We start from the raw sequence: 16067 nt of genomic DNA on the forward strand, positions 1-16067 counted from the left end.
AAGCCCAGAGTTCAGCAGCAAACAGGGGCGTCCAGACCCTTTCAATCCGTCCATCTCATGCTCTCTCTGGACACACAGCTCGCCCAGTCTCCAGCTTTACTCATGTTTGCTCACCACCCTGCCCCTCACTACTGTGCTCTCGACGATCCAATCCCACGTTGATGTCATCGAGCCACATCGATAAACATTCTGGCATATTGAGATGTGGTGTGTGTAAGATCTGTTAAAAATATTTCCAGTAAAAAAGAACTCATGTTCTTCTCAGGTCCTTGGCTGCTTCCCTTCCTGCAGTTTGGCAGCCACTGTGCAGGTTCTCTTCAGCCCTGTACGCGGCCCTCGTCTCTGGTGATTCTCTCCCTCCTCTCCCCTCCTTCCCTCCCCTCTGCTCCCGGCTGCAGTTTATTAATTAAACCGGGTGTAGCTGAGTGCCCATTTGCAGCTCGAAGGCGGGGTGTGGGCGGAGGGGCGGGGGCTTGAGCCAGGAGGGGAGAAAGAGGGCACTGGCCGCCCGGGCTCACTTGGACTACTGCTGCGCCACTGGAAGGACCCAAGCACCTTGGCACATCAGAGAACAGAGCACTGGGCACCCCGCCAGTCCGAAGGGACCACTGCGCTATCCCTGTGTGCGCGGATGCTGTGGGGCATCCAAGTCACGCCAGCCCTAGACGCGCACGGGGCGCGCAGAAAACTTGACTCTGCTGGAGGGATGACACCGGACTCTGTTCTGTTCTGCCCCCTTTTTTAAGAGTCAAATATTCCTGGGTGACACGCTGGCACCCTACGAAGGGATATAGCACAACCTAAGATCTGAAGCATCACCCACTGATGTCCCGATTGTAGGAGCCACCACCCCCCTCGGCGCTCGGGTCTCGCTGCGCCCCCTTCCTCTAAGAGGCAGGTCACGGTAGAAGGTCAGAGACCCCTCCTGAGAGAGGCGGGCAGGTGCAGGAGGCGCGCACCGACCCTCCCTGGCGGGGCAGCAGTTCCCCAACAGAGGACCATCGCCGAGGAGGAGAGAGCTGAGCATCAGATGTGAACAGGTTCTTTTCATTCAGCGTCCTCCAGCTCCACCCCGGAGACACTCCGGAGGAGGCGCACCGTCACCCAGGCTATGGGGCAGCCCGGCTGACTGAGCAGGCTCAGGAGTGGAGGAGACGCGACCACAGTCCCCTGACTCCGACTGCCTCAGCATGAACTGAGGGCGAGAGGCCAGTGCAGAAGTGAACCCCTCATGGAGCGCAACAGCATGGCCGGGATGCCAGGTGCAAAGTGGACGCTGCTTGGTTTCATGTTCCTCACAGAAGGTAAGAAGAGCGGACATTCTGAATCTGACATCTCCTGTTTCAGTTTTTTTGTTTTATTTTGAGACTTTCATTCATGCTCTCCGTGCATCCAACACAGTATTTGGATACTTTTGTGATAATGTGGAAATTATATTTTACGTTGTATGTAGCATTGTTTTCTTAGTCGAGAGGGCAATGCGCTTTCAAGTTGTTGAAAAATACAAAAGGTGCAATCGCCTTTAACATTTGAAGTTGTATTATCGACACTGGGCGGATGAAAATCTGGTCCGGCTCTGCACCTATCGAACTCCTTGCAAAGCAGGATACATATAGGTTTGTCTAACAGGTGCATTAACCCAGTGGTCTATCAGGACTTCCAAAGCACCTTTTACGGTGGGATGGCCGTGTTTGGTTTTTGGTATAATAAATTCCCAGTCTACTCTGAGTTTCGTGTTTTCCCTTTCATTAAATAAGTCTTATATTCTGTGTTTCGTGCCCTTTCCTTTAAAAAAATAAATATATATATATATGATTTTTGTATTCGTCTGGTTTGAAAAGTCAGGTAGACGATGGACGGTGTAATCAATAAGCTATGGACGCTGTAAACAATACGGTTGGTTTCAAATCTCGGCCCCACCGCTAAGCTACAATGTGTGATCCGGAATAGTTTCACCTCAGTGTTTCATTTCACGTAGCTTGCAAACTTTGGGGCCGCAGTCGGGAATAAATGTTGGTATTGAAACGCCTATGAAAAACTGGCCTCTGAACATTTCTTTTCGTGATGAATTGGCGACGTGAAAACCAGGACAAAGAGCAAAGTTCTGGTCTAACCCTTCTGAATGTTCGCTTCTTCAGGCAAAATAGGACCTGCTCTCTGGGCTGTTTGTCACAGGTCGGTGAGCACGGTTTGCTGTTTTTTTTAAGACTGGTAGGTAAAATGCTATTGGCTGGGAGTCCCGGGATGGAGATCCCCGCAGCTGCTCGCTTCTCACAGTAAACAAGCCAGGCTCTTGCCTCTTATCGCCATCTGCCCGTGTTTGCCAAAATGGCACGACCAGGCAGGTGAACAAATCCGTTTGTCTCATACATCTATTTTGCCAACGGTCCTCACCGCGGTATCAGTTCCGAGTTATAAGAAAATACGACTCTTAATAATATAGTGGAACACATTTATGAATAAACAGTGTCCTTGTGATTTTATGCCCAATGATGAACATTAGTCTGGAAAGGCTTATAATTTAATTTCAACGCTTCCCTCTTCTACTGGTAGCAGGCGCCTAGAAGCGTCAGTTCGGCACAAACCACATTTTCCTCTGCTTGTGTGGTTTGTGGACTAGGTTGTGACTCGTGCCAGACGTTTCAAAACATCAGCTAATAGTCATGCCACATAATTTCATGTTAGTGGAAACTGTCTGATATTAAAGAGTGGAAACCACACCCATATTTATGTTGGTGAGATAGCCCAAGGGGTTCAGGCCGTGCTGCAAAGGTCGAGGTTTCGGTGACTAGGAGTTTAAAGATTTGAAGCTTACGAGCCAAGGGGAGGAGGGAGAAGAAAGTGATCCTTTTGCACTTCCCATGATGGTGAAATGAATCGGTTAGATCAAACTAGCAATGTCCTCTGCTATTTACAGAGCATTGAATACAACACGGATATACCCTTTATTGAGAAAAAATCATGTTGTTACCATGTGGTAATACCACTTGTAAAAGTTAACAACGAGCCATAAAGCGCGCGCACACACACGCACACACAGACACACACACACACACTGTTCCTAAACAGCAGACAGGTTCGACCAGAGCCTTCTTAAAACAAACCACAGCCACTCTATTGTTCGCTGACATCTACAACGGTAAAGGATTTTCGTTTTTGTTTGTACTTCAAATGACTATTTCCAGAGCCACTGGAATTATGCGGCAAAGGAGGATTTACAATGCGACAGGGTTTTACAAAATTATGTGAAAAAAGGCAAATTATACGGCAGAACAGCACATTTTGTGATAGTGTTACTTCAATTATTTTATCATTTTTTTCACATGATAACACTGTCTGGGCAAAGATTTCACAATCTTAGTACCAGATTAACACCAAAATACAATAATCAGCAATTGAAAGATGACAAGTCAACCTTCTCGAAGGGCTTTCCACTGCACAAGACGTGCTGCAAAATGTTTAGCAATTTTTGATCCGTTTGAGTTAGAAACACGCCCCTTTATGCTAAAATCTGCTGATTATACGGTATAATCAGCAGATTTTAGCATAAAGGGGCGTGTTTCTAATTTATACGTAAGTGATGGAACATGTGGCAAATGCATCACATTCATAATTTTCTGGAAAATGTAAAATCACACAATTCCAGTGGCCCTAGTCATAAAAGTGAGAGTTTGAAGAGCTGGCAGTACTACTCCAATAAGTTATTATGCTCTAAATTGTCAACGAAAAGTACTTTAGGCAAAATTCTTCTTTAAGGAGGTCATGGAAACACATAAATCTGAATGAAGCATTTTTGTTTGTCTAAAAGTGAATTGAAGCATGACCTGGCGACATATTTCACAGCATCAGTTTTTTGATGTATATATTTTTAATTTTTCCCAAATTATTATAAATGTCCTCTGACAGTTTTTGCCTTTGTTTACTGTCACATTCATCTTAGTATATTTAACTAACCTACAAGAATGGAGACAGGGGCCCTTAATGGCCCCTACTCAGGAAAGAACTCTTGGTTCTTGGTGCTGTCACATGCTAGTGGTGTCTGGAGTGGGTGGGTGCATGGGGTTCAAGGATTGGGGTGTAGGGAAAGGTTCCATTGACACAAATAAAAGATTTCACATATATGTGGAGGCTTCATATAGCGCACTGAGCCCAGTTCTGATGCGTCACCTGTTTATCCTGTTCATGGTCGCCTAATTTGAGGTTTTATGCCCAGTTCGAGGATGCCCTGTCTGAAGCATTCTGTGTGTCCCATTTCTGTTTTTTTTGTTTTTTTGGAATGAGTCTTGAGCATCAATGCTGGGTTATTGTACCCAGTTCTCGTGCCGTCCCAGTGTTTTTTGCAACTTCTTAAATGCAACACCCTTGACCAAGTCCTGAATAACATGACTTAGAATTGAATCCAATTCTGGTGACCACGTCTGGGGTTTGTACCCAGTTCTGGGTGCCATGTCTAGGGTTTATGTTCTAAGGCCTGGAACCCACATCTGGGCGCTACCTAGTTCCAAATGCCTCGTCTAGGAGTTTGTATCCAGACCTAGATTCCATATCTTTTATTTTTTGGCCCAGCAGTTGATCTCACGTCTGCCATTTTGTGGTCAATTTTGGATCCCACAGCTAGAGTTTTAAGTCTGGTTCTGGGTCCCTCTTGGGTTGTTTAGTACCCAGTTCTGGATGCCGAATTGTACCAAATTATGTATGCCTCGTTTGTTGTTTTGTGCCTAGTTGTAGATGGAGGTTTTGTACCGACTTCTAGGTTCTAGATCTGTGATATATTGTAGCCTCGGGTTGGTGCTGAGTCACAGAACCGTGTAAAAAGGCCACACAGATTAAAAAGATGCTTCATGCCCATACTAATTTTAGAACGCCCCATATCAATGCTGCTAAATTGCCACTTGGTTCTGTGTCTAGTCGATGTTGCCACATCCGGCAGTTAGCACCTAGTTCTGAATTTCATGTTGGTTACAGATATTCCACATTATTCTGTCTTCAAGTCTGACATGAGAGTGTCGTGGAGAATGCATTGTGAGCTTGTTGCTGAATGTCTGTACCTGTCGAGAGATGGGAAGTCACCCCTCCCGTGCTGGAAGAGTAGGAACGTGGCCTGCAAGAGAAGAAGAGAGATGTGACCAAAGCTTTTAATTATCTCTCCAAGGGTAGAAAACAGGAGACTGGGAGGTCATATACAGTATCACAGAAAACGTGTCTAGAGCAAACGGTTGAGAAATTGGACATGACAACGTTCATTTTACAGAGCAGAGGAGTGGGTGTGTGTGGTAAATTACAGGATTAAAGGACCACCACAAATATGTGGGTGTAGCCATAATGCAAATTAAAAACAGAGATGAAGACGGGGTGTCCGTAAGGCACGTATTGGGCAAGCTTCCAAGGCATGCCATCTATTTTTTTTGTACCTTGGCAAGATTGTGGGACGTCAGTGATTTGACGACAGACAGAGCATAACAATAATCCATGCAAGTTCTCAGGGGTGTAGGTATCATTAGTGCAACAGGTGCAGTGACACCGACCATGGCTGCATTTCACTACCTAAACAGGCGGCAGAGGCCCATTTTCCTCGGCTGTACGAGGGCCAATGACACCCCTGGGACCACAATGCAGTCAGCCCTGTGCTGCTTTAAGCAGAGCATTTGGCGTGGTAATACGGTAACTTCCAACCATGGGCATAGAAGTACATGCACGTTTTACCCCTCCGATTGCAGATGGTGTAAGGCATCCTGCAGCTTCTAACGGGACGGAATACCTTCACGGGTGACAGTGCACTTTACACATACACATCACGTAACACAACAAAGCTGCACTTGTGGATCTTTTCATTTTTTCACAATTAAATGATTCATTGTGCTTTTGGGTTGCTCCACATTGAAATACGGAGCTCTCAGCATCCTTTACACACACTAAGGCCCATATTTATACTTTTTTAGAAAAGCGGCGCAAACTTAGAAAAAACAATTGTATTTTGTAAGTTTGCGCCGATTTTGCGTCAAAAAACGACGCAAATGCGGCGCTAAAAAAGTATAAATATGGGCTTATGTGCTAGTGTCAGAGTCTGACTCCAACGGCAGTTTGTGTATAGGTACAGAGGCTTTACTCACACAGATCCAGGCACTTGGGAATGGCATCTGGGTCTACCGGCTCTGAGGTGAAATGAGCGTGTGAAGACAGCGCGAGAGCCACCCCTTTCTTGGAGCGAACAATTGTAAATCTGCGAAATGTAATATAAACGTGCATTTTCCGCTTAATGCAAACTTGATGGTCGCCCAGCACGCTCCATTGCCCCCTGGCTAGGTTTGCTGTGCATACATGCATACATACATTGAGCTACAGTTTGAGCTTGCAAAGGAAACTGTTGAGGACGTTATTGTGTACTTGTTACATATTACGCCCAGACCTTTCTTATGAGTGGCACAGTGCCAGGCATCCTATAATGGAACCGTGGGATATCTTATTTATCAGGTGTGAAAAATACCACCTATTTCGAGTTTTGGGGAAAAACGTGGATTTTGGTACTTACTTTACCGAAATCCACCCGTACAGTACTGTTTCCCCCGGTTCATTTGCAGGCTTTAAGTTGCTGAACTGTAGAGTCAGGGCCTTTACATAGGCTATTTGAAAAGATGTCCGGTCTGTTACAGTGTAATTTCTCTTGGGTGACCCTTAGAGGCCGACGAGTTTATGCACCTGTTCTGAACATGTGTGAAAACTGCAATGCTTTGAAATCAGACCCCAGTCGGCTGGCATATTATCTTCTGAGGATGATAAAATCCATGCAATTGAGCTAGGTACATAAGATAATGATAATGAAGCATATTTTAGGTTCCACCTGATTGTATTTTTTTTAGCTCTTCTCTCCGTGCCTCTCTTCCTTATTACCGAACTTACTGAATGATTATTTCTCAAGTTTATTGCTTATGATCTTTCTCTTTTGTTTTTCTGTTTCCATCACATGTGGTAATTTTCATTGCTGCCAGTTTTTGTTTTCGACATTTTGTGCTTTGTTTTTACCTCTGAATCATCGAAAAGGCTTAGCTAATCTAGAGCCAGCAAAATATGTTTGTCACATCCGTAGTTGCCACACAACATCAATAATGTGCTGGGTCGATCTTTTTGATTTAGAGTTTTAGCTGGACAATTAAATGACTTCTAAGCGTGTGGACCAAAGAATCAAGCCACACCCAGTGATATGTGCAAGACTGCGTGGTGAAATCCAGACTTTGCATCAAAATGCAACTCACAGCCTGTAATGTGCACCAGGGCCGGAGCCACGCCCAAGACCAGATACCATAATACCATAATGTGAGCTGCACCCAGGCGTGGGTTCCTGAGTAAACGATGTATCATGCATGCTTTCAAAAGCTCAAGGTGTGCACAGGCAGGGGTATAAGGTACAGGCCATCCTCAATGAGGTACCTTTACTTGAGCTATACAAAGTGGGCTTCAGTGTGTGAGCCTCAGTCAGTGATGTAGCTGATCGGGAGACACACCCTAGCATAACTATAAGAGCAAAAGCGACACCTGTGCATGGGTACCTCTTGCCCCCATTTATTTTGTTTAGGCTTGCCTGGCCCCCACCCTTTTGGAGGGTGTGTGAGGGCCGAGGGATGCCCCCACAGAGATCCCGGGCCCAAGGGTGCTAGAGTGTCAGTCACACTCAGGGGTTTATTTACAAGCCCCTTGCACCACTGGTGCATCACTTTTTATATGGGAAAAATATATAGAAATACACACTGACTGCATGTCACACCCAGCCATGGACACCAGAGCAAGGGAGCAACACCTATGTATGTGATCCAGGGTGTGAACCACACTCTGTGAGTCACCCGAGACTTAGCTACTGTAAATTGGCTACATTGTGCAAGCCACAAGCAGGCAGAGTAAGCCTAATTAAAAAATAGGTACCAAAACAAAAAACAACTACTACAGCAATAGTACTGTACCTGAGTCATACCCAAGAAGAGACACTAAAACCTCAGCAACACAAAAGAGTGGGTCCCAGAACCCAAGTAACACCAAGGCGATGGAACTCGTACCACAGTCTTAGGTACAAGATCAATAGGCACAACAAAGGGTGAACTAGCACAATCTACACCTAGGCTTGACACAACCGCACTGCACAGTGCTGTGGTGCAGTCAACAGTCTCCTCTGAAATGTATTCAAGTGGTTGTAGTCAGAGAGACTTGCAGTGCTTCTTAGAACTATGGAATCAGTTAGGTATGGGCCAATGATTTCATGGGCTGACCTCTGTACTGCCGACAGTAACAGCTTTAGCTGGAAGGCTGCTTCAAGTTGGTTAGCAGTCAGTGTTTGTGGTATATCTCCTCTTGAAATTCTGTGCCATATTTAAGAAAAAAGTGTCCACTTTAACGCAACATTTGCATAAAAAAATTGACACAAATGTGGCGCAATGTGGTGCTAGAGGCTTATTACTTATGCCTCTCTGTCTTTCTTGTATTGAAAGGGTTTTTTACATTTCTGGAGTTCCCGTAATAGTGTCCCGTTAGCTGTAACTTGTTTAAACCAGGCCGAGCAGTGCTATATCAAGCCGTCTGCAAAGATTACATTTGTATCCAGTTCCGAAGTGCATCTTCACTCCCTGATATAAGACCCCACCACTTGTAGTTATGAAGACTGGAGCTTTGTGAATATTTACAAATGGCAAACACAAATTAGAGGGAAAAGTTATACTTTCAGGTGTGAAACTCTAAGGATTTGGAAGCCAAGTCCATGTCCATATGGCCATTTAGTCCTAACTATTCTGGCTTTGAATGTTTTTAACAGCTTGAAGTTTTGCCATATTATTGGACAGAACCACTGGGAAACAAAGTGATTTAACCAGGGCGGTGCCTGGATTTGAAGAACTCAGGCCCAGATTTAAGAAGGCCTAGCACCTGCTTGTGCCACTTTAGCGTAATTGTTTACACTAATGTGGCCCAACGAGGCTAAAATTGCACCTCCAGATTTACAAAGTGGCAAAGTGCATGCATTGCACCACTTTGTAACCCCTTACGCCACATTATGCCTGTGCCAGGCATAATTTATGCAAGGGGTGTTCCCCCATTAGGGTTAGGGGAGCCAAAAAAATGCCACAAAGAACTCTAAAAGACTTCTTTGCGCCATTTCTTGCAGAATTTGTAACACCTGCTCAGAGCAGGCATTAAAAGGGTGCACACCATAATTTATAATGGGCCCCTACGTACTGTTCAGGGTTAGCACCAACATTTTGGTGCTAACCCTGAACAGTACATCAATAGCGTCAAACATTTTGACACTATTGCCCCCTACCCTGCGTCATGGTATGCCGTATTTTAAGTACAGCGCACAAATGGCAGTAGGGGAATCTAAGGGGCGCAAGAAAAGTGGCGCTGCACCGGCTGCAGCACCACTTTTCTTAAATCTGCCCCTCAGTTCCTTGAGTTCAACACGGAAAAGCTAACTTATAAGTGTACAACTGCAATGTGAAGTGAAGACAAATAAACGAATGGCCAATAAAGTAATCACAATATCATTTTTGTAATTGTTTGGCCATGATAGCATTGCATTTTTTCTGAAACAGCATTGTCGACCAGGCTTTAAAAAGTATTCATGCTCCTCTCAGCCAAAGACACAGAGACACTTACGGTGGTAAATGCTTGCTTGCTGAAATTGTTAATTTTGGGTATCTAGGAGTGTTGTTTATCCTCACGAATTTCTGTTCACTGTTTTGGAAGACTCACGCAACGCTCTGTTTGCTGGCGTCCTATTGTGCCTTTTTTTGCAGGAATTTTATCTTTTCGTGAGTTTTGTTTTCAACTTTTTGAGTTTCTCACCGATCTTCTGTTGGTGGGAGTTGGGTTCTTTCTGTGCTGAATCTGCAGTGACCCTGGTGTGTTGTCTACTGCACTGTGTGTCTTGTCTGCAGTGTTTTGCAAACCAAAAACATTGGATCAGCATGAGTTTTCTTATTTTTTGCATTGTGCAAATATTTATAGTGTTTCACATTTGATGAGTGGAGTAAAATGCGTTTTTACAGATTCGTTTTCTAGAGCACACATATTGGGCATAATTCTGTTTCTACTGTGTTTTGTCAAAACACACTTTGAGAAGAAAACAATTACTTTAATGCCTACGTTCGAAATTGTAAGTCAGTATGTTTGCTTCATAAAAACCGTAACCCTGAATCTGAGTTTAGGGTAGATCGCAACAAATCAAAAAGAGAAGTTGATCAGCTATTTAAAAGTAAGGCCCATATTTATACTTTTTTAGCGCCGCATTTGGGCCGCTTTTTGATGCCAAAACAGCGCAAACTTACAAAATACAATTGTATTTTGCAAGTTTGCGCCGTTTTTGCGTCAAAAAATGACGCAAATGCAGCGCTAAAAAAGTATAAATATGGGTCTAAGTACCCATGTTAGCCCTTCTGTGTCAGTATTGGGGAAACAAAAATGGCAACTTAATATGTAATAAACTATGGTTATTACCCAGTGCCCCAATGCATGGTTCCCTTCCCTAATAAAAGTACGTACACATGCTCTAGCAGCATACAATTGGATCGTGTTGTCCAAGCAGCATATGACCTTGAACTATTCTTCATGCATAGGATGCAGGTGCAGATATTATCACCCAGTTACACTGAGTATTCATTGTATTGAGCTCAGAAGAGTGAATCAGTGAATAGAGTCACCAGGATTCAGCAATGAATATCTGGTTTATCCCAATGAGTGAGCTTTATTGTGTAATAAACTCTGCAACTAATTGCTTCCTATGTACCTTGGAGAATGTTTCCAGGGTCTGCAGCAGAACCCTTTATTCACTAAGGAGCTAAACGGCCAGCCTTTCATAGTCTCACCACATATGGTAGACCATTCGGTGATCCTTATGATAGCTGCATGTCTTTTCTCCAAAGACCGTCCATCCAGTGTTCAGGATGTTATATGTTCTAGAGAGTCGGGTTGGGATTGGAATCTGGTTTCTCCTGTTCTCAGCAACGCCTCATTTTTCATTTTTATCAATACCCCTGAACAGCATGAGTCAGAATACCTGACTTTCTCATCAAATGCTTGCATGATTTTAATGTATTTTTCACTCCACATTCGAAATTGAAAAAGAACACCATGTCCCTTTTAGCAGGAGAGAATTCCTCGACACTTTTCCTAGAAAATAAATGGATAATTATTATGATGATAATTTCCCAGAAAGTTCCTTTCATTATATCAGCGGAGCCCTTGTCAATATGAGAAGCTAAGAACCAAAGACATCAGTCACACCACCCCACACCACTAAATATTGTTGTTCAGGTATCGTGAATGTGAGCACAATTACAGGCATCAAACAAAGCACTCCAACACATCTGCTTGAGGCATGCTAACACAACGAGTACATGGATTGTCTTTGACAACAATTGAATTTGTAGTCTGTCCTTTTTCATACGGGTTGTTATTACTTTACTTTTTCCCTTTTCATTCTGCTCCCTTGTCTCTCTCCTTTGTGGAGCATTTGTTGCTTTAGCTTTATGTTTATGTGAACCTACACCTTTTTGACACTGAATAGGGTTCAGAGCTGCATTTAGAAAACAGTAACCTGAAGGCCTGAGGTATTAACTGTTTGAGTTGGCATAAAAATGAGGGCGAGCTGCTTTGCAAAAAGGTTCACAGATATACATTGCACCTTTGCAAAGATCCGACCGATCACAATGGAGCATCACTGGTCAGCATATCTTTTTTCCAGTGAGTTAATTTTTCTCTTGCAAGAACGGTAATGAATAAGGGCACAGTGACGTCAATGTATTTCTTAATGGAATAATATTTACACCATGGAAAATTACTTCCTGTCTCTTTGATAGGAAGTAGGAAATTGTGGTTGCCTTTGTGCAATGAGTATCATGTGAAGATGTGCTACTTCCCAGACACCACATCTTTGTTATGGAAGAATAGGAAAAGCATAAAATTGCTCCTTATAACTGGACAGCGGTTGTCCTGATGAATTCTTGTGTCTTTAGAAGGAGTGTGTGTCTCTAGAACCATAATAACACATCACAAATTGAGCATCTTTAATGTGAACATAACTCAAAATGGGCCGTCATGTTCAGTCAAAAACCACTATCACTAAAGGGAACTCATAATATGCAAATAAATTGTTTGAAGCCAATAGAAGCCGGAAATTACAATTAACAGGATCATTAAAGTTTTTTGTTTATTTAAGACATAGTATTATGCACACAAAATTACCATAAATATAAGAACCATATAATACTCCTCAGTTTTATTTCACTGTCTTTACCAACTTCCTAAATTTATATCACAATCTGCATCCTAAGAAAGCAGTGTATCACCCCAAAGCAAATGGAGGAGTAGAATGTTTCAATCAGATCCTTAAGGCAGACATTAGAATATATTTGTGGCAACCTGCATACCGAAAGGAAGTGACTTGGATAACAGGCCTTAGCAAAACGTTTAACATATGCAACACAGGGCCCAACAATTGATGATTTTGGGAAGATAGCCACTTGTGTTTTTGAATTTTATCAAGCCTGTACCGGCATGAATGAGGAAATTGAATAAGGCGGGAATTAGATGCAGCAGCAAAAGTGGATGTAGTTCAAAGGGCATTGAGGGTTATCCCCGCACTAAGGAAAGGGCATATGGCAGAAATCTGGTGAAATGGCTGACTTGGATTGGGATCAATCAAAGGAGGTAACACACTTGGAAAGCTAACCTTTGTAAAAAGACAACACGGAAAGACTTGATCTTTAAAAAATTTATAATGGATACCAGCAGAGGAAGAAAACCAGCAACGTAGGGAGAGTGATTTCTATGCAGAGGATGACTGAAACGTCAAGTACTAGTCCTGTGGTTAGCAGATAAAAAAGTACAGTGCACTACAACACTAACAGGCAATATAAAATCTAGCATCAGGACAGAGGGATCAATGTTACATTCAATTATTTTGGATTAGACATTGCATCTGGACTTCCTTTATAATTAGTGGTGATTCAGGACACATGGTATGCTTTATAGAAGAGCTACACACAAACTCCAAAATATGAGGAAAACTGTTTGCATCTGCATTATGTTTTAAGCTCGTGAGAACCGTAAGAACATAAACCAAAGTGATTAGATACCACAAGCAAAAATATTTACATATGTTTCTGACAGTCATGTTATAGAGAAATTTAAAATTTTTCTATCATAACAATTAATAGTTTGGAGCAGATCGAATTTTCAAGATCGCAAGATTTTTTCAGGAACGCATGATAAGCAAAGCTTTGTTGAATCTCCATCCTGGTGTCCAGGTTGGTATCCCACGTTTACAATGACCTTTTGGGTTTTACATGACTGTTTTTACTGGTAGTTCTAAGTTTCTTTCCATGCATGGCTCCCAGCCAAATTATAGCCATGTTATGAATAACAGTCACTGAAGCAGTGATGTATCTCTAACTTGGATCCATTAGTGAAGATATAAACTGAGTCTTTCATATTGGAGACCTGTGAGTTGTCACTGAGTAACCATTACAATACTTAAAACTTTTTTGTCATTAAACGTGATTTTATATTAACTGTGCCAGTGGTGATTTTATTCCACACTGTCTGCTTTTGTCATGCTTATTACTAAAGAACGACACCTGTGCAAGCTATTTGTATAGAAAATATTGAGAGCCCTTTAAAAAAAAAAAGTCAATTTTTACATCGTTAGACAATCACTGTTCACAATTCAGAATGATAGTTAAAATATCTGTGGGAAACACACTATCTTTCTGCTGACAAGACGAGTTCCACACTCAACTTGCCCATGCTAAATTTAATGGCTTCTGTGAATTCACACCGGTGACATGCAGTTTACACACACTTTTATCTTTGCAGCAGACACATTAGCTCAACGGGCTATCTTAACAGTTCCAAAATCCCAGAGAAGATGAAAACATGTTTTACTAAACTACCAGGGAATGTATTTGAATTAAACGCAGGTCTATTAGGTAATTGTAAGACAGTTTCAATTATCAATTTACAATTTTGTATTGGCCACAAACACAATTTCTTCCTAATTTTGCTTCAATTTTTTTCTTAATTAAAATACAGGCATTATGCAATAACAAGAGGTTTTGAACATTTTGCCTTCCTACTTCAAAAATTCCAACTAGCACAGAGTAAATAAAGAAATATATACATGAACAAATAATAAAACCCCTACAAAGTGGACCAAATAGTTGTGTTCCCTTAAACATCCCAAAATTAATGTATGCATCAAATACACAATTTATTATTATTATTATTATTATTATTATTATTATTATTATTATTAACCGGCTATCTTAACAGTTCCAAAACCCCAGAGAAGATGAAAACATGTTTCACTAAACTACCAGGGAACGTATTTTAATTAAACACAGGTCTATTAGGTAATTGTTTGTAAGACAGTTTCAATTATCAATTTACAATTTTGTTTTGGCCACAAACACAATTTCTTCTTAATTTTGCTTCAATTTTTTTCTTAATTAAAATACAGGTATTATGCAATAACAAGAGGTTTTGAACATTTTGCATTACTACTTCAAAAATTCCAACTAGCACAGAGTAAATAAATATATACACGAAAAAATAATAAAACCCCTACAAAGTGGACCAAATAGTTGTGTTCCCTTAAACATCCCAAAATTAATGTATGCATCAAATACACAATTTATTATTATTATTATGATTATTATTATTATTATTATTAATATTATTATTATTATTAACCGGCTGTCTTAACAGTTCCAAAACCCCAGAGAAGATGAAAACATGTTTCACTAAACTACCAGGGAACGCATTTTAATTAAACACAGGTCTATTAGGTAATTGTTTGTAAGACAGTTTCAATTATCAATTTACAATTTTGTATTGGCCACAAACACAATTTCTTCCTAATGTTGCTTCAAATTTTTTCTTACTTAAAATACAGGTATTATGCAATAACAAGAGGTTTTGTACATTTTGCCTTCCTACTTCAAGAATTCCAACTAGCACAGAGTAAATAAAGAAATCTATGTACGAAAAAATAATAAAACCCCTACAAAGTGGACCAAATAGCTGCGTTCTCTTAAACATCCCAAAATGAATGTATGCATCAAATACACAATTTATTATCATCATTATTAATCTTATTATTATTATTAACAGTAATAATAATACAAAAAAACGAAACAGTAACTTTACTTCTGGCTAAACTCTCGGAGTATAAATTATTTCTTTGGAAGTGTGCCCAGATGAAGTTCTGAGGACACTAGGGCCTGAGTCACATCCCTGGCACTTGGGGCAAATCAGCCATCATCAGGAATGTGCCAGTGTTAATATTGTTGCCATGATGCAGTAATCCCACTGGTGGTGATTCTATCAATAGTGTTTCAACAATTGGTGATAGATTCAGCATGCTTTACTTTGTCACTGATCTGTATTTCAGGCCTGTAGAGATCTGCACCTACTCATTTGGTCTGGTCCTTTGTAGTTAGTGGTTGTCTCTTGACCAAAAGAATGCCTTGTGCCCAAAGCAACTCTTGGTTCTAATGTAGAGGCTTTAATTCAATTGAAGTTGATGTTTTGAAAGTAGAGACGAGTCTCTCCACAGGGCCCCGCTCTGTGTGACATGTATTGGCTCCCTGTGAATCTGTGCATCTCATTCAAGTTTGCCTTGATGACCTTAAAAGCTGTGTTTGGCTCTGTACTGTGCTATCAGCAATCCCGATTGGTTCACCAGTGAGCTGACTTAGATTTTCAGAGGAAAAGTATTTACCTATTCTGGGATACTACATCTAACACTGACTGCAACTTACAGATTTAGAACTTACTCCCTCCAGACCCAAGGTGTGCATTGAGTCTCCCACTACTCTGTTGCAGCTTGAAGCCCTGTTTTTATTTCAGCTAAATATTTTCCTTTAATAATATTTTACCAAATTCATAAAGATTCTGTTATAACTTACTCTGGTGGCTCTCCTGGTTTACACTTGAATTCCAGGAATAAGCGAGGATCAAATCTGGTATACTGGTATTGAAGAGTAAGCCAGGAATACTCTAAGAGTAAATCTTGGTGAATTGGGCCCATT

At 41.5% G+C, this 16067-nt stretch overlaps 1 protein-coding gene across 1 annotated transcript in view; it reads left to right on the forward strand.

Moving 5' to 3' along the window:
* The first annotated feature begins 520 nt into the window (after positions 1 to 520).
* The window catches only part of RET (ret proto-oncogene), a 192597-nt gene continuing 177050 nt past the window's right edge, over positions 521 to 16067 (forward strand). The window contains exon 1 of the mRNA XM_069240197.1: positions 521 to 1304. Coding sequence (XP_069096298.1) covers positions 1232 to 1304 — 73 coding nt within the window. The 5' untranslated portion in view covers positions 521 to 1231. The remainder of the gene's footprint in view (positions 1305 to 16067) is intronic.

Source organism: Pleurodeles waltl, chromosome 6, assembly GCF_031143425.1.
Source record: "Pleurodeles waltl isolate 20211129_DDA chromosome 6, aPleWal1.hap1.20221129, whole genome shotgun sequence".
In the NCBI taxonomy this organism is placed as follows: domain Eukaryota; kingdom Metazoa; phylum Chordata; class Amphibia; order Caudata; family Salamandridae; genus Pleurodeles; species Pleurodeles waltl.